The sequence below is a fragment of the Oncorhynchus masou genome, chromosome 18 (assembly GCF_036934945.1).
Source record: "Oncorhynchus masou masou isolate Uvic2021 chromosome 18, UVic_Omas_1.1, whole genome shotgun sequence".
Taxonomy (NCBI): Eukaryota; Metazoa; Chordata; class Actinopteri; order Salmoniformes; family Salmonidae; genus Oncorhynchus; species Oncorhynchus masou.
The window spans coordinates 17,954,843-17,982,095 of NC_088229.1; the positions used below are offsets into that span (position 1 = coordinate 17,954,843).

Below are 27,253 nucleotides of genomic sequence, written 5' to 3' on the forward strand. Positions count from 1 at the left end.
AGTACAAGCATTAACATTGAATGATTGATGCAGTGCTACAATAATCTGTCAAACACTATAATTATACTGAAATATCATTTAAAATCTCAACCGAAATGTCCCATGCCTGACCTCCATTTTTTAATGAAAATACTCTTATGAAAAGACAACGTTTTGTTCTCTTATCCAAGCTGAACCTCTGAGAATGTGCTTTCCGTGTCAGCCTTTTCTGCTAATATTTCAAAGCTGTAACTTGGGGACAGCTTTCAAGCAGATGTCTGTATAATACTGCTTTCATTCGGCACTTGGGAGAAAATACACGAACATCCTTCTTGCCAGAAATCCATTCTGACCCACAAAACCTCCAGTCTTTACTCATTACGAAATGCCACATCTCTTCCTCCACTCTACACCGGTAATTGTTATTGTTCCTTTTAATGGCATCTTTTCTGAGACTGAACTGTTTGGATAACCTGATAGGCAGCCATTCTTCCCTCGTCCCTGAGGGATTTGGCTGTTAACACTGAGGTGTCAATCTCAGTGAGAGAACTAAACACTGGGGAGTGCTTGGCGGGGAGGACAGCACCAAAGCACCAGGGCTTATCTGGGAATCTGCTGGGATTTGAGGCCGTGTGGCTGGAGGGCATCTGTGATGATAAGCCTTTGGCTAAGGCCTCAGGAGGGCAGGAGAAGGCCAGAGGAGGTGTTAAGGACATAGAAATAGAATCACTAGAAAAGGAAAACCCCTCAGACCAAGGAAATTACACTGCAACTTCCCTTTCAGTGTTTTCTCTAGAATGTTGTTCAACAGCGGTAGCGGGTGGGGAGGATTACAAGATAGCTAGCTACCCTGGAGGTTTCTCGGATGATCTGATGTAATGTGTCACTCTGATCTTAAAAGTGTCTCTGCTTTTTTGTGTGTATGTGTGGGGTGGGGGGGGGGGGGGGTGGCAGCAAGATTGAATACAGAGGAAACCCTGCCTTGACAATATATTGTATGCTTGACCTCCCCAGCTACCACTTGAGCTTGTCCACGTACAGCAACACATATGAAATTGTACGGGGACACTGTGGTCTTCTTCCTGTAGAGTAACTGACAGATCAGATCCGCATGGATTAAGCTAATGGTTGTAAATCACAACAACCCTAATTTCTCTAACATGCTCTCGCCAGCCACCTGTCCAGTCCGTCCCCTGCCCCCTCCACTGGACACCAGGCCTCTGGAGTTAAGGGATTATCGGCCAATAACTGATGACATACACTCAAACATGCATAATGGATCCACTTACTATAATGCTTTGGGGGAAATATGGCATGCTTACTTATTGATTCATAAGCCTGCCTGATTGATTCTGGTGGTGGTTCCTAGGGCTAGCCTGGTTAGGCTTACTCTGGTTCCAGATCTGATTGTGCGGTCTTGCCAATGCATTTTCACAATGTTTTGTGTGACAAATGACCCTGATAGTTGACCAAACACAGATCTGGGACCAGGCTAGTTAAGTGTTTCTCACTCACTCTCCTGAACATCCTGTCAACAATATCTTTCCTTGGTAGTTGGAGTGGAACAGAACACAGCACCCCTCAAACAATGAATGGGAACAGTCAGTGTGCACCAAGAGTTCATAGTACTATCCCCATGACCTTGGTATCGTGTGAAAGCGGTGGTGAAGTCATGTTCGAAATCCCACAGGGGATGGTGGTGGTGCTGACTATGGGAGACTGTGTCCATCCTGTTGACACTCACTATCTAACATTACAGGATATTACATGGTGTGAGGAAATGAGAATGGTTTTCCAAATGGCTCCTTATGACAGACTTAATACAGTGTGAATCATCAGGAAACAGCCTGTAACTGAATCATGAAAACATGTCATATTCTCATCTCAACAAGAACACAGTCTAATATCTGTCCATACATCTCAGCCAATGACAAGACTGCTCTCAGCCAATGGCAAGACTGCTCTCAGCCAATGACAAGACTGCTCTCAGCCAATGACAAGACTGCTCTCAGCCAATGACAAGACTGCTCTCAGCCAATGACAAGACTGCTCTCAGCCAATGACAAGACTGCTCTCAGCCAATGACAAGACTGCTCTCAGCCAATCACAAGACTGCTCTCAGCCAATGACAAGACTGCTCTCAGCCAATGACAAGACTGCTCTCAGCCAATCACAAGACTGCTCTCAGCCAATCACAAGACTGCTCTCAGCCAATCACAAGACTGCTCTCAGCCAATCACAAGACTGCTCTCAGCCAATCACAAGACTGCTCTCAGCCAATCACAAGACTGCTCAACGGCTCCATATTATCAGGACTGCGTCAGGATTTTCGTTAGGAAAATGTGTTGCCGAACATTTACCGAACCCAGAATGACAGAAATCACATTTAGATTATGTTCATTCATATTAACAGAACATGCAAGTCGAGGATTCAATGATGTATGGTCCTTACCAAATTCTGATGGGCACTTTGAAGATGTTAGAATAACTGTCTAAATGTACTTTTCCATAGCCAACAAGGTGAGTAACAAACAGCAAACTCACTAGCCTGTCAATCTACGATCCCCCATAAAATAAAAGTTTACCTATTATATAGGTCAGCTTGTCGAGAAAGAAATAGCCTATTCCAGACTCAGGGACAGTTGTGGGACGATAGATCCCAAATTCATACAACCAGTAGACCTAGGCTACATACCTTTTCACTGATGCAACAGATCAGAACGTTTATCTTAAAATGTTGATAAACTATTCACATTCTTCACATTATAAGCGCAGCATTGCACACAAGGCAGTAGGCTGCACGCGAATGTTCGTTCCATAATGCAATTAGCCGAAAAGCACCATTGTCAAAAGGACACTGCAGATGCGAGCAGTTTCATGAAAATATCTGTTAGAAATTTAGAAAGAAGGGAGATCTAATATGCAACAAGTAGCATGGGTTGCTAATATGACTTTGATTGTGATTTTGGCTACTGAAAAATGAAAGTTATAAATTGCCTCCACAGATATAGTCTGATTTTGGCTAGGCTACAAAGTGGTGTGTGACGCACTGATGAAGACTGCCTTCTGTTGCCTATATGTGCTGTTTGAGATGCTGCAGTAGCAGCTCTTGCGCTGTCTGACAGATGTTCCGCTCAAAGGCTCTGTATCTACAACGTACGAGTGTGATAAATACGATACGTAATGAATACACACGTACCAATTTAATTTCACTGAATTATTTAAATGAACTAATAGACCGATAAGCATGTCCAGTCAAACATATTTCCATCGACTGGTATTTCCATCAATGAATAGGCTAAAAAGCTTTTTTCGCAATGGGACCTTTTCTTCTCCTGGACAATTGACCAGAGCCAATTGTATTTATCAGCTTTTCATTATTATTATTTTTAAACCTGGTGTGTGTATTGTCCGATTAGCAGGAGAAACACAGGAGATGGAAATATCACTTCAATTTACATTTTAAAGAAAGAATACTTCCATTGCCCTGACATAACCTCCAACACCGACTGATAAGGGATCCATAAATCTAATCTCATTATGCTGAACCCTTACTGTATAATCAATGAAACCGAGGTCCTTATAATTGGCTATCATTATATGAGTCAGCTGCTGGCTGGGTAATAAGCTATGCTTTATGCAGCTAGTCCTGCTAACCCCACTCCCTAGTCACTGTTGGGTTCATGCAATTAGGTCACAGCCCACAGACCCTTCAGACAGGGAGCAGAGCTCAGCAACAAAGGCTGTCATGTAGAGGAAATGGGAAAGGTTAACCCTTTCAGCACATCGCTTTGTGTCATTACACACATGGGCCATTAAATAGCCTCTCTCAGCATGTAGACCTAGTAGTTGCAAAGTATTTCCTCAGCTATCAAAAAGCACTAAGATATGCGTGCTACAGTACAGTATGGTTAGTCTCACTGTGGTAGACAACCCACTGTTTTTTTTCTTGTTTCAGAATGAGGCAGGATTTTTTTCTGGAGAAATCTAGAACGGATGGAGACGTGCATACAAGACAATGTCTCACACACACGTCACACTGTCATTGGAAGTACAACTACGAGGGTGGGATGTTGATCAACCATAGAGGAGGGAAAGGAGAAAGGAAAGCTAAGGGCCAGGATATGTGTCTCGGCTGGTGTAGCAGGTTTATATTAACACAGGGTGGTCCTACATGACTCCAACGAGCAAAAATGTCAATGAAAGATATGGGGGAGAGAGTAGAGAGCACACACGCACACACACACACACACACACACACACACACACACACACACACACACACACACACACACACACACACGAGTGACGAGCCAGGCAGAGAGCCGGAGAGTGAGAAGCAAAAATGTTGGCTTTGAGAAAGGGCCCTAGACAATGATCCATTGTGGAGAGGGAGACAATGAGACCCACAGATACAAGCTCTCTCTCTTTCTGGGTGAATGGTCTGGGGGAACTACAGATCTGTCCAGTCTGTCTGGTACAGTATCTGAGCTGATCCTATATCCTGGCATTTCAGTGAAAACATTTCAGTAAAATTCTGACATTTCAGTGAAACGACAGGATTTACCCCAGTGACTGATATCCCTTCCTAAACACCCACCATGATGTTCAGTCAATGCTGACTGCGGAGGCTGAAGCGGAGTTGGCCTGGGACTGGAAATCTTCCCAGCATTTTTGTGGGCTAAACATGCAGCTTGGCTCGCACTAGAAAGACATACCAAACGTGTGAAGCATTCAGCTCTTTCCTGTCTTATAAGTTGGAGATGTGGCTCACATAGACAAAAGACTGGACTTCTGGGCTTCAGAGAGCTGTCCTTACAAAGAGCTATCCATTATTATAGTAGATTATTATTGCCCATTTCTTACTGAATGGAAATTAAGATTTTTACATGACAGTTTTCAAGGAACAAGAAAATGCTTGAAATAAAAGATTGGGAAACAATAACAGCAAAATTCCACAATAACCCTATAAGATCCCCATTTATGCATACGCAGACCTAACAATAGTAGGACTAACAAAATGTGTTTATTTGTTTATTAGGCTACTGTGCAGTCTACAATACATACATAAACATGGGAAAGTGCCTAATTCTTTACATAAGGGAAAGCAGGCCATGTCTGTAGTACAGAATGCAGAGCACGCGGGAGACCGGTGTTATTTCATAGTTGTGATGTCTTCACTATTATTCTACAAAAAATAAAGACAAATCCTGGAATGGGTAGGTGTGTCCAAACTTTGGACTGGTACTTGCTTAATTAATTTGATTGATTGTATGGTGTTTCTATTCCATGAAAAATGAAAAACCCTCTGTGTTTCCTCTAGGATGGAACAGAAAATATGGCGCTGTACAACGCGAAATTCAGAGCGTTGTCAGTTTGTAAATTCAGACTGTTTCGCTCTCGGAGTGCACACTGGACGTTTGGGCCGAAGAGTAGGGTTGATTTGAGCGTTCTGGCCTTACAACAGCAGTAAAGCACCCAAGCTAACATTGACTAGCTTGCTAGCTACTTCCAGACACAAATGTGACCACTCTGACCGTTTTACTAACCCTAGCAGAGCTGCTAAGGCAGTTTTCGTGTTAACCAGAGTGTTGATGACTGTAACTGTGCTGCTGGAAACAATTTAATTATGCTTTTGCCAACATTTACTGACACCGGCAATATTCAACGGATGTTGAGCGCTCTGGTGTTGAGCGCTAATTATTCTGCGCTCTGGTACACAGACGAGAGTGCTCTGAAATCCGTGTAGATAGTAGGCTAGACACATTAAATTTTTAACAACGTTCTTTTCTGATAAAATGAGTTAATTGCATCCGCAGTGGAGCCCAGTTTCATAATATGACCATATTGTCCAGCTGCTTGCCGTCGTTTTGAAGTAATCTCTAAAAAAACATGCCTTATTTTAGCGCATCTTTCACCTTGTCAGCTCCTATTAGTTCTATTGAGCACTGTGGCACCAACTCACCTTCCGAACGTTCTATACCCAGTTTATTGTTCAACGTCACAATGCCTCCTACACTATTGATGGCAATGAGACCTGCTCACGTTGTTTTATAGTTAAAATGTAAACAAAAAATATATATATATTGGAACTCTGCGGTCTGTCTATTTTGCCAAATATCTCACAATGTGTATATTTAGATTTTTTCAAGTTGGACACCATTCTAAATCATGAGAATCTCCTCTTTCTAATTATGGAAGCCTGGGCAAGTAGCTAGGTTGTCATAAAATGCTAGCCCCAAAATACTTTTTGCCCTTGGAACGCTGAGCTCCCCCCATTGTTTTCCTATGGAGAGGCATGCCGGTCTATTTCGCCAAATATCTCACTGTGTATATTTAGACTTTTTTCAAGTCGGGCACCATTTTAATCAGGAGAATCTCCTCTTTGTAATTATGTAAGTCTGGGCAGCGAGCTCATTTGTCATCGATCACTAGACCAGAAATATTTAAAGTTTTCTCAATACGCAGACATAAGCACAGTTGACAACATAGAGTTTCGAATGTTTACTTTCTAAACATGTTGTTTTTTACAGTTTCGTCTGACAAACAGATTGTAGTGGTAAAATAAAAAAGGATACATTTTTGTGTGCCATTTAGGTGAAATGGAATTCTAAGCATCACTCCAGTCAAAACAGGATCTGCAAACGTTTGATTCCATTCATTTGCTATGGGCTCGCGCTAGTGTTCCAGCTTAAGCTGTTTTTCAGCCTTGGGTGAATTTTGACTCATTCTATTGTCCAGCCTATAGATAGCCAGAGCGAATTTACGAAAGCACCCGAATGTCTATTGAGAACGCACTACGACTATACCATTTAGCTAAGTTAAGAATCACGGGAATAATCAAGTCAATAAACGTTGGGTAGTTAGATAGCCTATAGTTAATATACTGGCAAGTTTGATGTATAACTACTAACGTTTGGTAGCTAGCTAACATACCGGTACATACTGCTGTAATGATATGCTATGTGGTTCGTAAGGACAGCATAGCTAATAAATTGTCAGCCAACATAACGTGTAAGGTAACTTATTTGAAAAGTTATTTATTACATTGAGTAGCAAGCTACCCCTTGGTCGTTTGGGCAAATCTGGTCTGTGAATTGTGGGCGTGCTGGCAGGACATGGCAGCATTTTCGGTTGTGATTCAAGAATTCTGCATACAGTAGCACGTTTGTATGAATGTGTGGTTATTCACAGGCAAATTGTTATATGCAATGGACGTACATTTGTGTCTTTTTGTCGAGAACAAAACATTTAAAAAAAATTTAAATCAAAAATAATTGTTCTGAAAGCAACTTTTTTCCGACACAAAAGAAGTCATAGTGGACACCTACGAAGAAGGACTGTATGATGATGGCATCTCAGGTAAGCAGCACTGGGCGTTATTCCATCAAACTTTTACATAGCTAGTAGTTACAGTTGAAGTTCGAAGTTGACATACACCTTAGCCAAATACGTTTAAACTCAGTTTTTCACAATTCCTGACATTTAATCCTAGTAAAAAAATCACTGTCTTAGGTCAGTTAGGATCACCACTTTATTTTAAGAATGTGAAATGTCAGAATAATAGTAGAGTGATTTATTTCAGCTTTTATTTCTTTCCTCACATTCCCAGGGGGTTAGAACTTTACATACATTCAATTAGTATTTCGTAGCATTGCCTTTAAATTGTTTAACTTCTCGAGTGTAGGGGTTCTGCTAGCGGAACACCTTGACAACATTCCACTGAAAAGGAAGCGCGCAAAATTCAAAAATATTTTTTAGAAATATGTAACTTTCACACATTAACAAGTCCAATACAGCAAATGAAAGAAACATCTTGTTAATCTATCCATCGTGTCCAATTTCAAAAATGCTTTACAGATAAAGCACAACATATAATTATGTTAGATCAAGTCGAAAACACACACAGCCATTTTTCCAGCCCAAGATAGGAGTCACAAAAAGCAGAAATATAGATAAAATGAATCACTAACCTTTGATGATCTTCATCAGATGACACTCATAGGACATCATGTTACACACTACATGTATGTTTTGTTCAATAATGTGCATATTTATATCCAGAAATCTCAGTTTACATTGGCACGTTATTTGCAGTAATGTTTTGATTCCAAAACATTGGGTGATTTTGCAGAAATACTAATAATAAACATTATTCACAGAATTAAAGATAGACTTCTCCTTAATGCAACCGCTGTGTTAGATTTCAAAAAAAACTTTACGGAGAAAGCATGATCTGAGAAGGGAGCTCAGAACCCAAAACAGCCAGAGGAATAGCCGCCATTTTGGAATCAACAAAGTTAGAAACAACACCATAAATATTCACTTACCTTTGATGATCTTCATCAGAAGGCATTCCCAGGATTGAGGTCAGGGCTTTGTCATGGTCAATCCAATATCTTGTTGTCCTTAAACCATTTTGCCACAACTTGGGAAGTATGCTTGGGGTCATTGTCCATTTGGAAGACCCATTTATCTTTAACTGGTCTTGAGATGTTGCGATTTAATTTTCTTTCTTCATGATGCCATCTATTTTGTGAAGTGCACCAGTGCCTCCTGCAGCAAAGCACCCCCACAACATGTTACTGCCACCCCCGTGCTTCACGGTTGCGATGGTGATCTTTGGCTTGCAAAAGCCTCCCCCTTTTTCCTTCAAACATAACAATGGTCATTATGGCCAACCAGTTCTATTTTTGTTTCATCAGACTAAGGGACATTTCTCCAAAAAGTACAATCCTTGTCCCCATGTGCAATTGAAACCGTAGTCTGGCTTTTTTTATGGTGATTTTGGAGCAGTGGCTTCTTCCTTGCTGAGCGGCCTTTCAGGTTATGTCGATATAGGACTCGTTTTACTGTGGATATAGATACTTTTGGACCTGTTTCTTCCAGCATCTTCACAAGGACCTTTGCTGTCGTTCTGGGATTGATTTGCACTTTTCACACCAAAGTACGTTAATCTCTAGGAGACAGAACGTGTCTCCTTCCTGAGTGGTATAACGGCTGCGTGATCCCATGGTGTTTATACTTGCGTACTACTGTTTGTACAGACGAACGTGATTTCTTTTGATTTTCCCATGATGTCAAGCAAAGAGGCACTGAGTTTGAAGGTAGGCCTTGAAATGCATCCACAGGTACACCTCCAATTGACTCAAATGATGTCAATTAGCCTATCAGAAGCTTCTAAAGCCATGACATAATTTTCTGGAATTTTCCAAGCTGTTTAAAGGCACAGTCAACTTAGTGTATGTAAACGTCTGACCCACTGGAATTGTGATACAGTGAATTATAAGTGAAATACTCAGTCTGTAAACAATTATTGGAACAATGACGTGTGTCATGAACAAAGTAGATGTCCTAACCGACTTGCCAAAACAAGAAATTTGTGGAGTGGTTGAAAAACAAGTTTTAATGACTCCAACCTAGGTGTAGGTAAACTTCCGACTTCAAATGTAGCTCCTACGATTCAGTGTCGGTTCATAACATTCTACTATTTTACATACATACCGTAGAATGATTAATAATTGCATGATTTTTCTCAAGCTAAACAAAAAGCTATGAATGCCTGTTCTCGCCATTTTCAGTTGAATTAATCTAACTTTCTTTCATGGCAACTCATAAGCAGGCCATGTCATATTTGTTTCATTGTCGATATATAATCATATTTCATGACAGTGTGACGGTTAGCTTTTTGTTACAAAAGGATGAAAGAACACAATATGTCTGTCACAAAGAGTTAGGGTTGTCTTTGCAACGTGTAGATGGGAAATATGCAATGATACCTGCACCACCACCTAATGAACAACCACAATACCAGTCTGGTGTTAAACTTTCTGTGATATATTGACGTATCCTGAAAATGACATCTGCTGCTTAAGATTGAACGGTCATAACTCAGTTATTGTTTTCATATCTACAAAAAAATAAGCTATTTTCTCTACTTTCAGAGAGCGAGCTGATCAAGGGGTCGAAAATGTAGACATTGACAGATGTTCACTGTCTGAGGAACAGGCTGTAGAAGCTTTATTGCTGGCAAAAGTGTCCGTAACGAGAGGTAATTCAACTGTTCTGTGTTCTTTTTTCTCTCTTCATCTCTGCCTGTCTTGTTGTACATGGAACCTGCATTTATTTTTTTTAAACTTAAAGATGTCAGCTGCTAGTTTTAAGATTTACATCACATAAATACAGCCATTTTCACTGGACTATCTGTTGCTGCCAAGTCATGATTTCCATGGGGGTTAGTCTTGCAATAACCAAGTTGTGAGACACATAGCCCTCTATATTTAAATGTTTCAGGTACACTCCGATAGGTGTTTGTTTGCATCACATACAGTATCTTCTATTGACATTATCTTCTATTGTTTGTCCTCATGTGTCTGTATTTCAGCATAAAGTACTCTGTAGCCACTTAGTGTGGGACACCAAGTGAGACGACACACACACAATAACAGTCTCTTCTACACTTCATCCCTCTCCCCCTAAATCCTCTATGTTATATCAGGTGTTTTAGTGAACCCCTCCCGCATCTGAACTGGCTGACAGAGGGCACAGCATGATCATAGGTGAGAGGTCACTTGGTCGGGTCATCAGGAAGTATTATTAAAGAGATGCTTAACATTGAAATACAGACAGACATGTAGTAGTCCCAGAGTTGATCCAAGGTCCGTTTGCATTTCACCTCCTGATGAATATGATGACTGACCGTGTTGAAAAAAAACAATCATGCTTAATAATGCTCTCTCTCTACCCATCTGTCTCTCATCTGCAGGTATGTTTTGATGTGAGAGAGGAAGCCAGTCCAGTCATCGCCACCTCACCGGCTCTTAAGATAACCTTCGGGCCAACTGGGGGCCCGAGGCTGGTTAGCAGACACCACAATTGTGATGAACTGGGAGAATATTAGTGTAGCACTGTAATTCATTAATCAAATGCTGTCTGCCTCTGTTCTTACCTCTTTCCCTTTCTGTCTTCTACCCCTCTCCCCCCACCTCGTCTTTCTTCCTCGTTTTATAATGCACACCATATGTGCATTGAAGTACAGATTGAACTTGTATTTATAATATTACAATTATAATGCATGTATTATGTATTATAACACCTGGATAATGAACTTCTTTCAATAAAGCGTTTCACATTCTCCACTGGTTGAAATTAAGTATCTCATTGAAATACTATACTGTGAAGGGAGTTAGATATGCGTAGTTTTTTTTCTGTATATATGAATTACAAATCAATCATGTTTCTAGTCTATTACATAGTGTAATCATTGATGTCCCAGGAGCAGGAGTGGTAATCACTGTTGAAGTGTATAATTGTAATACATACTGTACATGCAGACACAGCATCATTCAAATAATGGAGTTTGATATGACTGAAAAAGAATGTCTCAGAGATTCATACCTGAACTGCAGGTTTATTTGCCAAGGAAGAGTACATGATTAGTGAATACATTTAATGTACAGGCTACAATGCGGGAATCTCATGCGTGGTAATAACTACAGTACTATGTATATAGGACTTGCATTGTTGGCACAATAAAGCTATTATATTCTACTCTTTCCATAGGCTTCATTAATGCTATTCAGACTTGAAGTTGATACAACAACTATGATAGCTAAGGTTCATAGGTTCTGAACTAATATTCACACCAATCTAACGTTTTAAGGTCAATACACAGCTAGCTATCCATCCATAGGCATACAATTATTTTTATCCTCCACTACACCATAAGCAAGTAAATAGTTAGCTAGCTATGTTACTTCAGCTGCATTGCAAGGCAAGCTTACACAATTGTACATTCAATTTGCAGTAAATGCTTTCGCTGGCTAGATTCTTTACATCCACTGTTTCACAAGACAACAGCCTGGTTTGCTCAGGAGTCTAAAACATTAAACAACACAAATTACAAATCCATTTTCTTGTCATAACACTAGCTAGCTAGCTGGCTAATGTTAGTTAGTCAGCTAACTTGCTAAATAGCAATTTTCATAAGTTAACTTTATGACAAAAAAATATGTTGAAGAAAGCCCCAGGGATGGGTGGCTCGCGTCAAATTCGTCATTGTCAATCACTCAATGTGATTGGCCCTTGGGACCCAAATGCATAATGAGTGTTCTATCTCCCCCTTGTGGTGGTCTGGAGCAATGAAGCCGTGATGCTGGGTACCTCTAAGTCCTGCAGTGCTGGCTCGCAACTTTTAAAGGAGGAACCACTGTACCTTCACAATACCACCAAATACCTTGACACTTGGTATCACAATAATGAGAAGATCAATTTCCTTAATTTAACAATGCTGACAAATGGCATTGAGTATCTCTCTCTGTAGCATTCCATCTCGTCTCAATGGAGCCTAAATGAACAAGGAGCAGAGCAGCAACAGTGTACAAACAGAGTGTCTTCAGTCAGTCACGGCTCATTGGTCTCCACTACAAACCACAGCATCTAGAGACTAGGCCATTACAGAGCATCAACAACGGCTAGGCTAATGACTTCACTGAAGGAGAAAGTTGACACTCAGCCAATGAAGACACAATAAACAAGTAGTGATAAGCTATAGTAAATGTAATGGTCAACTCATCCAACATACTATTTGATATAGGATAAAGACCTCTTATGATCCATGAGGGAGAAAGCTGTCACTTAGCCAATGTCGGCACAATAAACAAGTAAACATTCATATAGTGTGATGGTCATCCAATATATCCAATTTAACAAAAGGTTAACAAAGATCTTTTGTGTTGGTGCACATGTGATCCAGTGCCAGGATCCAGAAGAAGTGAATCAGTCGCAAGAGAGGAGGCTCCGTTACTGGGCATGAGAGTACCGGGTCAGCCACCTCACCACGGGCCATACCCTTGGTCATTTGGGCAAATCTGGTCTGTGAATTGTGGGCGTGCTGGCAGGACATGGCAGCATTTTCGGTTGTGATTCAAGAATTCTGCATACAGTAGCACGTTTGTATGAATGTGTGGTTATTCACAGGCAAATTGTTATATGCAATGGACGTACATTTGTGTCTTTTTGTCGAGAACAAAACATTTGAGAGTACTGGGTCAGCCACCTCACCACGGGCCATATCCTAGGGATGTAACGACTCACCGATACGCATCAGTTGCTGATTCAAATCTTGAATATATGACTGCATCGATCCACGGACCCCAAACTGATCCAAATGTTGCATGCCTCAGTCTGAAAATTGATTCAAACGTTACGAATCAGCCATTCACTAAATGTTTACGCTCATATTACTTTCTTTCTACCTCTCAAAAAACCTAATATTTTATGACAACTGATGCGTCCTCTCCTGACAGATTGATCTAGAAGTAATTTTGCTTGCCAAACAACCCCAGGGAATATCAGTAGTCAACGCGAAGTAGTCGGCTTGTTCCTGATCTTGCACATCTGCGCAGAACCTTCAGCATTCAAAAGCAAACCTTATTGAGTTTTAGCACAAGTTTTGTGTCACATCCAAAGCCAAAGGCCCTCTCATTTATAGTTTCAGCATGTCATATGTGATATCAATACACCAATATCAAAGGTCTTAGTTATCATCACCATAAAACTGCTATAATTGAGAGAGAGCTGATTGATTGAACGTTGGGATAGAGCATCTGGTGGAGGCAGTCACACTAGAACTACTGCACAGTGCAGGTCACCTAATCTCCCACTAGTCCAACTAGTTCTCTCTCCGTCCCCTCTCAGCGGGCCTGGCAAACATCTGCTGGCAGATGACTTATTCATGGCCTACATGCACAGGGCCAGGGCCTAGTCCAATGGTGTTCCTCGAAGAGAGACAAGACAGAGCTGCCTCGCCTGTTCTGCCTCTGTTCTGCAAAGCAGAATATATTTTTGTATTCAATACTTGGAGTCAAATGATTGATATATATTGTCCAAAATAACATTGTGATATGTAACTCTAGTGATTTCCCCACATCACTAGCTGTAATGGTACTAATAATGTATGTATAAAAGTCTATGCATCATATATCTCTTATTTTTTGTATTTTTGTATTTTACCCCCAATTTCAATCTTGTCTCATCGCTGCAACTCCCCAACTGGCTCGAGTGATGAGTCGTCCGAAACATGACCCGCCAAACTGTGCTTCTTAACAAGAGAAAACATTCACCTGATGACCGTGGTCAGCCTGCAGGCGTCCAGCCTGCCACAAGGAGTTGCTAGAGCCCGACAAGCCAAGTAAACCACCCCACCCGGCCAAACCCTCCCCTAACGCAGACGATGCTGGGCCAATTGTGCGCTGCCCTATGGGACTCCCGGTCACGACCGGTTGTAAAACAGCCCGGATTCGAATTTGGGTCTGTAGTGAGGCCTCTAGCACTGCGATGCAGTGCCTTAGACCAATGCGCCACTCGGGGGGCCCCTGTATCATGTATCTCTGAAACACTTCTACCATGGTGCTGTTTCAATGATGTCAAGTTAACACAGCATGCGGCACAACTTGTGGCAGTACTGGGCGATGGAGTTGAAAGAGGGAAAGATGAAAAGGAGAGACAGTCATACGGCTTGACAGTTAGATTTCCCTCACTTAATAAACTGTTCACACACTCTTAAGGGTAGGCAAGGCAGGTTTCTGTTTGTGCTAGGCCACTGGCCCAAATCGCAGGTCTCTTTGTCATCATGCAGGATGTCCTATAGAAGTGGATTACCACACACACACACCACCCTATTCAGAATGCAGCGCCTTGTACCACGGCCCTTTGTGTGGAGGTGTGTGAATAGCGTATTGCTATCAGACAGAAATGAGAAATGAGAGGGACAGCCAGGACTCATGCAGAGCCCCCACTCTCCAACACAAAGACTAGGATGACATCATCCCTGTGCTGTGTCCCCAAACACTCAAGCAGGCTGCAGGCTGCAGCCAGACTCCTCCAGTCCATTAGCAGAGATTCATCATTAGCCACCATTAAAAAGATAAATAATACCAGTAACTCTAGAACAAATAGGAAATGAAAGGACTTCTTCGTAACATTGGTGTTGGATGGAAATAATTAGTACACATGTTGCAGAATAATTTCTACATAGAACCTGCTTCAATTCAAATGACATAATACACCAGATATCTAGAATAGATTGTTTCTGTTCTGAACTTTATGGGACAGCTTTTGTTGTGACTCCAGTGTTCATATACTGTATTCGGTTGTATCAGAGTCCCTGATTCCCCTATATAGAAAGAAGCCTCTCATCGTACTGAAAATCAGTCGAGCAACTGAAGCCATCCTTGCTTCATCCTGAGATCTATCACAGAGCCTATGCAAACATCACACATTCCCTTTGGCTCTGCTGAGTGTAGACATCCCCTTTCAAAGAGAGGAACACAACTCAAGTGTGAGTTGAGAGGGAGTTTGTCTATAGATTGAAATGCTGAAAGAAGGCTCAGGACAGCAAATTATTTTACTTCAATAACTTTAATGCTGATGTGTTTATAAATTGATTTGAATTGAATACCCCACCAAGGAGACATCACACCACCCAAGCAGGATGTGTTTGCTTGGAGGTGAGGTGAAACACCTTGACGTTCTCCTCTCCTGGGATTGAGCAGAGAGGAGGAGAGGGAGAATGTCGGCTAATCCCTGAATAGAAGAGAGAGATTGTCAACTGCTGACTTAATCCTTGTCACTTGTTTTCATCACCTGGAGTGGTCAGCTCCACTCTGCTGCACAGCATCACTGACACCCTCAATGGTGAGGGTGCCTGTAGGACTGCCTGGTGAGCTGAAGCAGCACCAAAAACTAACAGTGGCGAAAGGGAGCAAATGAAGACAGCAGAGCCAAAACGGCAATTTGTCTAATGTGGGATTCAAAATGGGGCAGGGATTTTACTGCAATAGAAACCCTTGGGCGGGCCGCCTAACAATTTCTCTGGGACGCCAAGTACAATTATTTATATTTTTGTTAAATAATAAATGTAAAAAATAATATGATTTACATATATATATATATATATATTTTTTATGAGTAGGTGTTCTAAAACTTTTGACCGGTAGTGAGTGAGTGAGTGTATATTGGAGGTCGACCGATTAATCGGAATGGCCGATTAATTAGGGCCGATGTCTAATTTTCATAACAATCGGAAATCGGTATTTTTGGACACCGATTTTGCCGTTTTTTTAACGTTTTTTTTTAGGCCTTTATTTAAAATGTATTTAACTAGGCAAGTCAGTTAAGAACACATTCTTATCTTCAATTACGGCCTAGGAACGGTGGGTTAACTGCCTTGTTCAGGGGCAGAAGGACAGATTTTTACCTTGTCAGCTCCGGGATTCAATCTTGCAACCTTACATTTAACTAGTCCAACGCTCTAACCACCTGATTACATTGCACTCCACGAGGAGCCTGCCTGTTACGCGAATGCAGTAAGCCAAGGTAAGTTGCTAGCTAGCATTAAACTTATCTTATAAAAAACAATCAATCAATCATAATCACTAGTTAACTACACATGGATGATAATATTACTAGTTTATCTCGCATTTCCTGCGTTGCATATAATTAATGCGGAGAGTATTCGTGAAAAAGGACTGTCGTTGCTCCAATGTGTACCTAACCATAAACATCAATGCCTTTCTTAAAATCAATACACAGAAGTATGTATTTTTAAATCTGCATATTTAGCTAAAAGAAATCCAGGTTAGCAGGCAATATTAACCAGGTGAAATTGTGTCACTTCTCTTGCGTTCATTGCACGCAGAGTCAGTGTATATGCAACAGTTTGGGCCGCCTAATTTTACAGAATTTTATGTAATTATGACATAACATTGAAGGTTGTGCAATGTAACATGAATATTTAGACTTATGGATTCCACCCGTTAGATAAAATACGGAATGGTTCCGTATTTCACTGAAAGACTAAACATCTTGTTTTCGAGATGATAGTTTCCGGATTCGACCATATTAATGACCTAAGGCTCGTATTACTGTGTGTTATTATGCTATCACTAAGTCTATGTTTTGATAGAGCAGTCTGACTGAGCGGTGATAGGCACAGCAGGCTCGTAAGCATTCATTCAAATAGCACTTTCGTACGTTTTGCCAGCAGCTCTTCGCAATGCTTCAAGCATTGTTTATGACTTCAAGCCTATCAACTCCCGAGATTAAGCTGGTGTAACTGATGTGAAATGGCTAGCTAGTTAGCGGGGTAATAGCGTTAGCGGGCTAATAGCGTTTCAAACACCACTCGCTCTGAGACTTGGAGTGGTTGTTCCCCTTGCTCTGCATGGGTAAACGCGAGGAGAGGGACGGAAGCTATACTTTTACACTGTCAATACTAAAGTGCCTATAAGAACATCTAATAGTCAAAGGTATATGAAATACAAATGGTATAGAGAGAAATAGTCCTATAATTCCTATAATAACTACAACCTAAAACTTCTTACCTGGGAATATTGAAGACACATGTTAAAAGGAACCACCAGCTTTCAAATGTTCTCATGTTCTGAGCAAGGAACTTAAACGTTAGTTTTTTTACATGGCACTTATTGCACTTTTACTTTCTTCTCCAACACTTTGTTTTTGCATTATTTAAACAAAATTAAACATGTTTCATTATTTATTTGAGGCTAAATTGATTTTGATTGTTTTATTGATGTATTATATTATAAGTGTTCATTCAGTATTGTTGTAATTGTCATTATTACAAATAAAAATTAAAACCGTCCGATTAATCGGTATCGGGTTTTTTTGGTCCTCCAATAATCGGTGTCGGCGTTGAAAAATCATAATCGGTCGACCTCTAATCCATAGACACCAAATAGAGGGTACACAATGAGGAGATTTTCACAATTTTGGAGCTTACTTAATGCACCATATAATTTGGCTTCTTGGTAATCTATAAACCAAGGAAGTAGGAACACAACTGAAGAATTTGTCAATAGCATTGACCAATGAAAACGGAAGAGGTGTAGAAAAGCTACATCAATCAAATTAAATAGCCCATTTAATATACACTAAACAAAAATATAAAAGCAGCATGTAAAGCGTTGGTCTTATGTTTCATGAGTTGAAATAAAAAATATGCACAAAAAGCTTATTTCTCTCCAATTTTGTGCACAAATGTGTTAATATCCCTGTTAGTGAGCAGCTCTCCTTTGCCAAGACAATCCATCCACCTGACAGGTGTGGCAAATGTGACTCATTTCAGGAAACTAGGCGTATGTCGCGCGTCACTACTTCACAGGAGAGACATTTGAACATAAACTTTTTTTTAATGAAAATGTGTTCTTTGGCAGAAATTAACCTTGATATCCCTTAATTACAAACGTGTATGCCATCTGTAAATACAAATAAAATTGTTAAAATTACAAGCCTAGTTGGTTTAGCCACAGAAAAAGTAGGCAACCTTCCCATTAGCCATGATTGGCTGAGATAATGAGTGGGCTGGACATGCCATGAGATGAGTTCGGATTGGTCTGCCATATAGCACGTGACTGTATAACATGAGCTGGTCAGTATGTGCAGGTAATCCTTTCTAACGCAGCTTTTTTGATAGATATCGCCTAGTATAACTGTATAAGAGTTGCTTTCCACTTTCTGGAGGGCCAAATTTTGAAATCAGTGGAATTAGAGTATGATCGCTAAGGAGATGGAGAAAATTCTGGCGTTTGATTGCAAATATGCAGATGAGGTCGAAAAGAGAACACACAGAAGGCTGTTGTATAAAACACCTGTCTCCGGATTACATCTTCAAACTAAGGCAACCATGGCATCCGTGACAGAGAGGGAGAAGCGTCCATCCATGTATATGGATAAGAGTCTAGCTAGCTACATTTTCAGATATTACATTTTCAGATTTAACGTTAGTTATTTATAATTTTGTCAAAGTCGTTTTAATTTCAAGATAAAGTGTAGTTAGCTAGCTAGCTAACATTAACTGTCTGGCTCGCAAGCTAACGTTACAAATAATATTACTACACAGATAATACACGTATCTCAGAGTCATTTGCATTGCTAGTTATAGCCTAATGTTAGCTAGCTAACATTGAACCTGGTTGGTTAACTACCTGCAGATTCATGCAGTGTGGTGATGTTTGTTATGAGTTGGGATTCTGGTTAATTGTTTAGCTAGCTAGTTACATGTCTAAACAAAAGACTCCACTATGCAAGTAACCATTTCAATAGAATCTTCATGATGTCACTATGACAACTGTCAATAGATGTAGATAGAAAATTCACTCTGGCTAGAGCACAAAATAATTGACGAATTTAAGAACACTCAACCCCCATTGAATATGGCTGGAGTCAGTAAACGTTGGCAAAAAGCGTAATTAAATTGTTGCCAGCAGCACAGTTGCAGTCACCAACGATCTGGATAACATAAAAGCAGCCTAACCACCTCTGCTAGGGTGAGCTGTTCTCTCATTTGTCTGGAAGTAGCTAACAAGCTAGCCAATGTTAGGCAGTTAGCTTGGGTGCTTGACTGCTGTTGTTAGGTTAGAACGCTCGGATCAATCCTACTCCTCGGTCAGAGTAACCAGTGTGTGCTCTGAACTCTCCGAGAGCAAAACGCTCTGAATACAAACTGACAATCTGACACGCCCTGAGTTTACAAATGCCCAGAGCGCATTCGGAGCACACTCTGGCACTCCAGATTAAATTTACAAACACACCCGTAGTATAAACCAGCCTTTAGTCTTGAAATCTTTGGTTGTTTCGCCCATGGCCTCACATGTGAATCCTTAAAAAGATGGGTGGGGCTAAGACTTTAAAGGGTGTGAATGATGCTGAATGGGTGTAGACAAAGAAGAACTCTCCAGTAGGTGTATCAAAACATTCAAAGGACATTTTCTCAAAAGTGGGGTTACAAGTTTATCAACTTTCAAAGCAGAATTACTTTCTCATTGTTTCTCAACTGTAGTGTATGATATACCATTTTCTAGCTCTGAGTCTCTACTTTTATCCAACGTAAAGAACACAATTTCAAATTTTGTTACATAACACCGAACCGAGCCGGTCGGTCACATATCAAGAAGCTGATTAAACAGCATGGTCATTACTCAGGTGCACCTTGTGCTGGGGACAATAAAAGGTCACGTTGAGAGGGAGTGTGCAATTGGCATGTTGGCTGCAGGAATGTTCACCAGACCTATTGCCAGAGAATTGAATGTTCAATTCTCTACCGTAAGCTGCCTCCAACATTGATTTAGAGAATTTGGCAATACATCCAACTGGCCTCACATCCGCAGACCACGTGTATCCACGCCAGCCAAGGACCTCTACATCCGGCTTCTTCACCTGTGGGATCATCTGAGGGAGAGTGGGGGGGGGGTTCTGAGGAGTATTTATGTCTGTAATAAATCCCTTTTGTGGGGAAGAACTCATTCTGATTGGCTGGACCTGACTGACAAGTGGGTGGGTCTATGCCCTTCCAGGCCCACCCATGGCTGCACCCCACCTCAGTCATGTGAAATCCATAGATTAGGGCCTAATGAATTTATTTCAATTTACTGATTTTCTTATATGAACTGTGAAAAAATATTTGAAATTGTTGCATGTTGCATTTAAATGTTTGCTCAGTATATGACAACTGTATAGGCAATTGTATTGATGAGGATTGTAATGGTAAACCACGACACAAGAAGCCATCTCAGCTCAAAATGCGGATGATGTAAAGGATGTCACACTGCTTGCTTAGCGAGTACCACTTCCTCCTTATTTGTCTCACACAGAGTCTGGAACCCAGGACCTCTGACTTGCTAGCACACATGCATGACTGGCCGGATGAAACATATTACCAGTCAGCACCACACGAAAAGGTAGACACTTCAGACTGAGGAGTAAGTTTCACACATCCCCATGTGCTACATGGACTCCAACTCAAGCGTGTGAAAACAGCCATGCAGAATTGATGGCCTGCATGTTTTTACACATGTGGGAAGTAGCCCATTAGCTCTACCCTGGCTTTCAAATATCAAATGTGAAAGGCTTGATTCCCTCTGGTCTTGGCTGCTTCCTCCCAGCCAGCAGTCAGTCAGTCAGTCAGTGAGTCAGTCAGCCAGTCTGCCAGGCAGTCAGTCATTCCAGGTCCAGGGTTTGTTGCATAACACTTACACTGCTTTAAACTGCCACAAAAGGCCCATTTCAATATGGGCTCAATTCCCTGTCAGTCTTCAGTGGGAAGAATATGCTGCTTCAGAAGTGTGTCTCTTTTGGTGGCTGACTCTGATCTGGTCATTTCAGGATACAAAACAGCCTTGTTGTCACTGCATAATAATTTAATTAGTTGTTGGCATAAATAACTATTGCTCAAACTCTACTCAAAACACTCTGAACATGATATAACAACTATATTTTGCGCTCAGTCGATATGCTTTTGCAGGTCAGATACTTAGTATTTGCCAAGCATTGCACCTATGGGGTAATTTTCATTCCTCTTCCACAGCAATGGCTAAACAAAAACGTTTTTGCATTTAAGTACAACTAAGAGGGACTTCAAAGATCTCTCCAAGCTGTGTGCAATGGGCTAAGTAACGTCTGCCTAGTGCAGTCCTTTTCAAATAGTGGGCCGCGCCCGTGACCCCGGGGAACATGCTTTTTATTCTCTGTAGGGAGTAGGGTTTTTTTGCACCGAACAAGAGCACACAGCACAGAGCAGGAGATATGAAGTGCAGATAACAAACCCTTAAGAGACACCATGGAAAAATATTTAACAGGGATGAAAAGAAAGGCGGAGAGAGACGGAGATAATGAGACAAACGTAAGTCTCCTGAAAGCTAAGGTGAGGAAATATGACGAAGCGTATGTAGCGCTTGGCTTCACTGTGACTACGGTGGGAGACGAGGAAAGACCGGTATGTTTACTGTGTCTAAAAATGTTGGCAGCGGACAGCATGAAGCCAAATAAATTAAGGCGTCACTTAAAGACATTTACACCCCAGTCACGCTGATAAGCCGCTTGAGTTTTTTCAGCGAAAACATGCCGAATATTGCTAACAATCGTCTCGCTTTGTGAATGCTACTTCAGTAAACCAGCGAGCACTGTTAGCATCATATAAGGTGGTGTACCAAATTGCTCAGTGCAAAAAAAAACACTCCATAGCAGAGGAGCTGATACTGCCTGCAGCATTAGACATGGTCTCTGTCAAGCTGGATGAAGCACGTGCTGCAAAATTAAAAACTATCCCTCTGTCCAATGACACTGTCGCCAGACATATAAATTACATCGCTAACGATGTTAAAGAACAGCTGGTAGATAAACTCAAAGACAAACATATTGCCTTACAGTGCGATGAAGCAACTGACAGCAACAAAGACTGTTTGTTTATCGCTTATGTACGTTTTGACATGACAAACTCCCTGTGTGAGGATCTACTGTTTTGTAAATATGTCACAGACAGAGCCACAGCTGAAGAGCTATTCAAAATGCTGGACTGCTTCCTGACTGAGAAAGGGCTAAAGTGGGAGAACTGCATTGGTGTTTGCAGTGATGGTGCACAGACCATGGCAGGGATGGGAAAAGGACTTCGGGCAAGAAGGCCTCACCTAATGCTGAGTGGACACACTGTTGTACACAGAGAAGCACTGGCTTCAAGACACCTTTCCTCTGAATTAAGGGAGGTTATGACTGACATTGTAGGTGTAGACAATTTTATAAAGACCAGACCACTAAAAACAAGAGTCTTCTCTGCTATCTGTGAGGAGATGGGAGCTGAACATCAAGCTGTGCTGTTTCACAGTGAAGCAAGGTGGCTGTCACGAGGAAAAGTCTTGTCCTGAGTTTTTGAGCTCAGAGAGCAGATAAGAATGTTTTCGGAGCAGGAGCACAAGTATGACCTCGCAGAAAAGTGTAGTGATGAGAACTTCCTGGCAAAACTGGCCTACCTGAGTGACATATTTGGAAAGCTAAATTAACTAAATCTACATCTTCAAGGGAAAGATAAACACCTCCCTCAGGTCACAGACAAGATCAGCTCTTTCACTCGAAAGCTTGCAATGTAGGGCAGGCGACTTGATGAAGGAAATACTGATTCATTCGAGAACCTGCATGAATTTGTTGACACTACTGACTATGATGCCACCTCAGTGATTCCATATATTAAGGAGCATATTTCATCGCTGATGGGATTCTTTAAAAAGTACTTCCCTGAAAACAGTTCCCAAAATGACTGGGTGAGAGATCCTTTCAATGCACCAGCTCCAACTGGTTTCAGCTCCTCAGTTCCCAATATGACTGGGTGAGAGATCCTTTCAATGCACCAGCTCCAACTGGTTTCAGCTCCTCAGTTCCCAATATGACTGGGTGAGAGATCCTTTCAATGCACCAGCTCCAACTGGTTTCAGCTCTGCAGAGGAGGACCAGTTCATTGATATGACGTCTGACTCCACATTGAGACTGAGGTTCAGATCACAGACACTGAGTGAATTTTGGCTGAGTGTAGAGAGGCAGTATCCACTCTTGGGGCAGAGGGCCATGGGCATTCTTCTTCCTTTTGCAACATCTTATCTTTGTGAGACTGGCTTCTCTGTTGTTGCTGCACTGAAGACCAAGTACAGATCCCAGCTAAACATTGAGCAGGAGCTGAGAGTTGCAGTATCATGCTTCAAACCCTGCTTCGAAAAGCTGTGCTCTGCAAAACGTGCTCATTGTTTCCATTAATGCTGACTTCCTCATTCTGATTTTAAAAAATAAGCACATTGTTTCATTCATTTTTGTTTTATAGGTGTGTTTCATATATTGTGCTCCTGAGTTAATGTTGCTGATCAATTTGAATGTATTATTATTTATTCAAAAAATGTTTACAGTTTAAATAAGGCTTGAGGTTTTTTTTTAAATTTCAGGCAAATTGATGCACTTTAAGTATTTTCTGTTTCAGACTAAAAAACATGTTAATGAAGTTATTCTTTGTTGTAAGTTGATCTATATTTCTTTATTTTTTAGTTTTTAGTTTTCTTTAATGTTAATAAGGATACAATGTTATGCAGAGGTGTACTTATAACAATTTTATAGACAAATTATACTATTTCCAGTCGCAGCGGAGAGTTGGAGGGCGCAAAATGTTTACTTCTTCCTAGGGGGGGGCGTAACAGAAAATAATTGAGAAGCACTGGCTTAGTGCAAGATGATCCACTCTGGTTGCTACAGTACAGCCTTGGTCTTTTAGCACATAAACACAGAGAGAGTTGTTTCTGTAAATACCCTTCACTCAGCACTTCATGAGACCTGCCTGCCTCTCCTCTCTCTCAGGCCCAGATGGCAGTCATTAACGTTCTGCTGCCAAGTCTGGAAGTCTTTGATTTGGAGAGCAGATTATATCTGTGGGAGCTCTACTGTGGTGGCAGTGCACACACATACCCAGGCATGCAGGCCAGGCAGACACCCCACAGACTGCCTGACAGCCCCTCCAGTTCCTTCCACACATAGGCTCAAAAGTAGTGCACTATGTAGGGAAAAGAGTGCCATTTGGAATGCTAACTCTCGATGCAGGGGAGGAAGGAATCTAATGGAAGGAATGAAATCCAGGGCTGGGAAGGGGATTGGGAAGGGACGTGGGTGTAAAGACATGCCTTCATTTATTTAGCTAACCTTTGGTGCTGTGTGCACCACACAGCCGCTGTGGCAGCAGCCGTAGCATGAGGAGCATGCAGCAGTGAGGCAGTGCGTGGGACCTTCTAGTTTCCCTGAGAGCCACTGTTTGAAGTGCTTCCTTTGTGAGTGTGCAGTTTGCAGTTCTGTCAGGAGAGCAGTTGAATAAAAAGGAAGTGCCTTTGGAATTGGGAGAGTTCCTGTCATATAACATCAGGGCGAATCAGTCCCAGTCATGGAACCCATCCTCCAGAACACAAATATTTAGTGGAGACCATGGGATAGACAATAGGCCTATTTTTCATTAACAACATATAATGTGCAATCTAAAGAACAAATACAAGATCAAAATGTAATTCAAATATATACATTATTATCACAATTTCGTGAATGTCACACTTCTCACAGACAGTGACAATGCAGTTGAACACAAAGTCTGTGTATGACACATGTATGACACATGATTGTTCCAAAAAACGATTTTCCTGAGGAAGGAAGCCCTGCTACAGTAAGGATTCTAAATACATGTGACCTATGAATTTTCATGCGTCATGGCTGGGTTGGGGGGGGGGGCATGATGTCTGTCCCATGAAAGTGCTCAACAACCGAGGAATGGATGTAGCAGACAGAAATCGAGATATTACTAACACTAATGATAATGTAGCCTATAGTATTTTCATCTGTCTTTTGGTGATGGGAAATCCACCTCCGCAAAAGGACACACGACCTTTATTCACCATGCACTCCAAGGTTGTTCTATGATAAGCAATGACCATTTTACGCATTTCTTTGAAACATGGCAAGAAAATGATGGATTATTAATATCAAGTAGCCTAGTCCAGCCCTGTGAAATTCACTGCAATAATTGCCTTGCAATGGCAATATAGGCTAATTGAATTCAAATATGGAAAGATAAACAGCTATTTGACATATCTTATTTTCAATTGAAACTATTTGCAGTTTCAATGTATTTGGAGATTTTTAGAATCGTATAAATCGTCTTCCTCGATTGTGCGAATCGCTGAACAATTCAACAAGCGAAACACAACATATGCGCAAATTCATACCTGAACCGGGGTGAATCTTTCACACATTCTTCAAAGTCCACCGTCATTTTGGGTTGGATTTAGTCTTCAAGCTTAACGTATAAATGTCATTTCCAGAAAGTTATGAATAACAGAAAAGTGTAGCTATGTATTCCGTGCAGTGACAGTCTACTGTGCTACTTCACTGAAACGAGAGCCTGAAATATTTGAGGAGCAAGACTGCTGGAGAAATATTAGGGACTATCGTCAAACGTTCATTCTCAACAAGAAGCGCACTCAAATTTAGGGAGCGTACTATTCTTGAAATCACATGGCAAGTCGACTACAACACACATTTTTATGGAATATTTTGTGTCAATATCAATGAAACAACTTTTTTTTATAGTTGTTAAGCCGTTACTGTACACTACTAGAGAGACAGTATGAGAGTGGGGCCTGCAGTTTGCCCTAACCCTAACAGTTGATGGACGCTGATCACACTGTCTTGTGTGTGCGTGCGTGCGCGCGTGCGCGCGCGTGTGTAAATTCAGTATACTAGAGAGTGTATCTGAGAGAGTGTGAATTAAATGTTTTGAATTTTCTTTATTGTCTCTGTATTCACAGTCAGATGACCTTTGGCCCCTCCTCACAGCTGGCAGTCCTTGACTGAAGCACAGCTAAATTCCTTTTTTCCCCAGTGCCAATCTCTGGTGAGATCTGTCTGCAACACCTTCACCAGGAAACCAGATTCTCACAGAGTAACATGATATTAAAAGGGAGTTCTGCCCTGGTGGCCCAATGTGATAACTGATGCAGAGAAGATGCTAACATCTGGGATGGCTCTGGTTCAAGAATACATTTTGGAGCTCTAGAGCCTTACATAAATATCTACTGTTCATCTGGAATTTAACACCCCTCAGTACAGTGGGTTGGTTTTGTCATCATCAAATTTGTTCTTTCACAACGTTGTCCACACACAGCTCATGTTAGATTGTTGATTCTAAAGTGGCCTATCAACTAATGTGTAACGTCTGCTTCCAACTCACACCCTCAAACACGTAGATCCCCTGAACACAGCTCACTTTCCAGATCCCAATCACCTGAATTCTAATCACCTGTTCACACACCTGTATGTCATTATCACACACTATTTAGTTCAGTTCTTTGCACCCCATCACTGTGAGGTGTTGTTTGTTTTGTGACACATGGCTTTCAGGGCGCTGGAGTTCATGTGTATGGTAGTTTTTGCCTGCCTCACTAACAACGCCTATTCCCTGCCTGTACTTTAGCCTATCAGATTTCCTGTTATCTACCTATTGCCTGATCTCCCAGACTACTTTACTAGCCTTTCCCTGCCTGTACTGTTGCCCTTTTGGACCCCCTGTGTATGACCTTCTGCCTGCCCCTGGACCCAGCTACCTGCTTCCTCCTGTGTATGACCTTCTGCCTGCCCCTGGAACCAGCTACCTGCTTCCTCCTGTGTATGACCTTCTGCCTGCCCCTGGAACCAGCTACCTGCTTCCTCCTGTGTATAACCTTCTGCCTGCCCCTGGACCCAGCTACCTGCTTCCTCCTGTGTATGACCTTCTGCCTGCCCCTGGAACCAGCTACCTGCCTCCTCCTGTGTATGACCTTCTGCCTGCCCCTGGAACCAGCTACCTGCCTCCTCCTGTGGTCCTTTGCAATAAACACCTGCTGCGCCCTGCACTTGAAACCAGGCCTCT

The 27,253-nt window shown here is 41.5% G+C and overlaps 1 protein-coding gene across 1 annotated transcript in view; it reads right to left on the reverse strand.

The window, feature by feature from the left end:
* The window catches only part of LOC135504123 (arf-GAP with coiled-coil, ANK repeat and PH domain-containing protein 3-like), a 101,997-nt gene extending 76,262 nt beyond the window's left edge, over positions 1-25,735 (reverse strand). The window contains exon 1 of the mRNA XM_064922430.1: positions 25,572-25,735. Within this exon, the coding sequence (XP_064778502.1) occupies positions 25,572-25,618 (47 nt within the window). The 5' untranslated portion in view covers positions 25,619-25,735. The remainder of the gene's footprint in view (positions 1-25,571) is intronic.
* Positions 25,736-27,253: the final 1,518 nt, after the last annotated feature.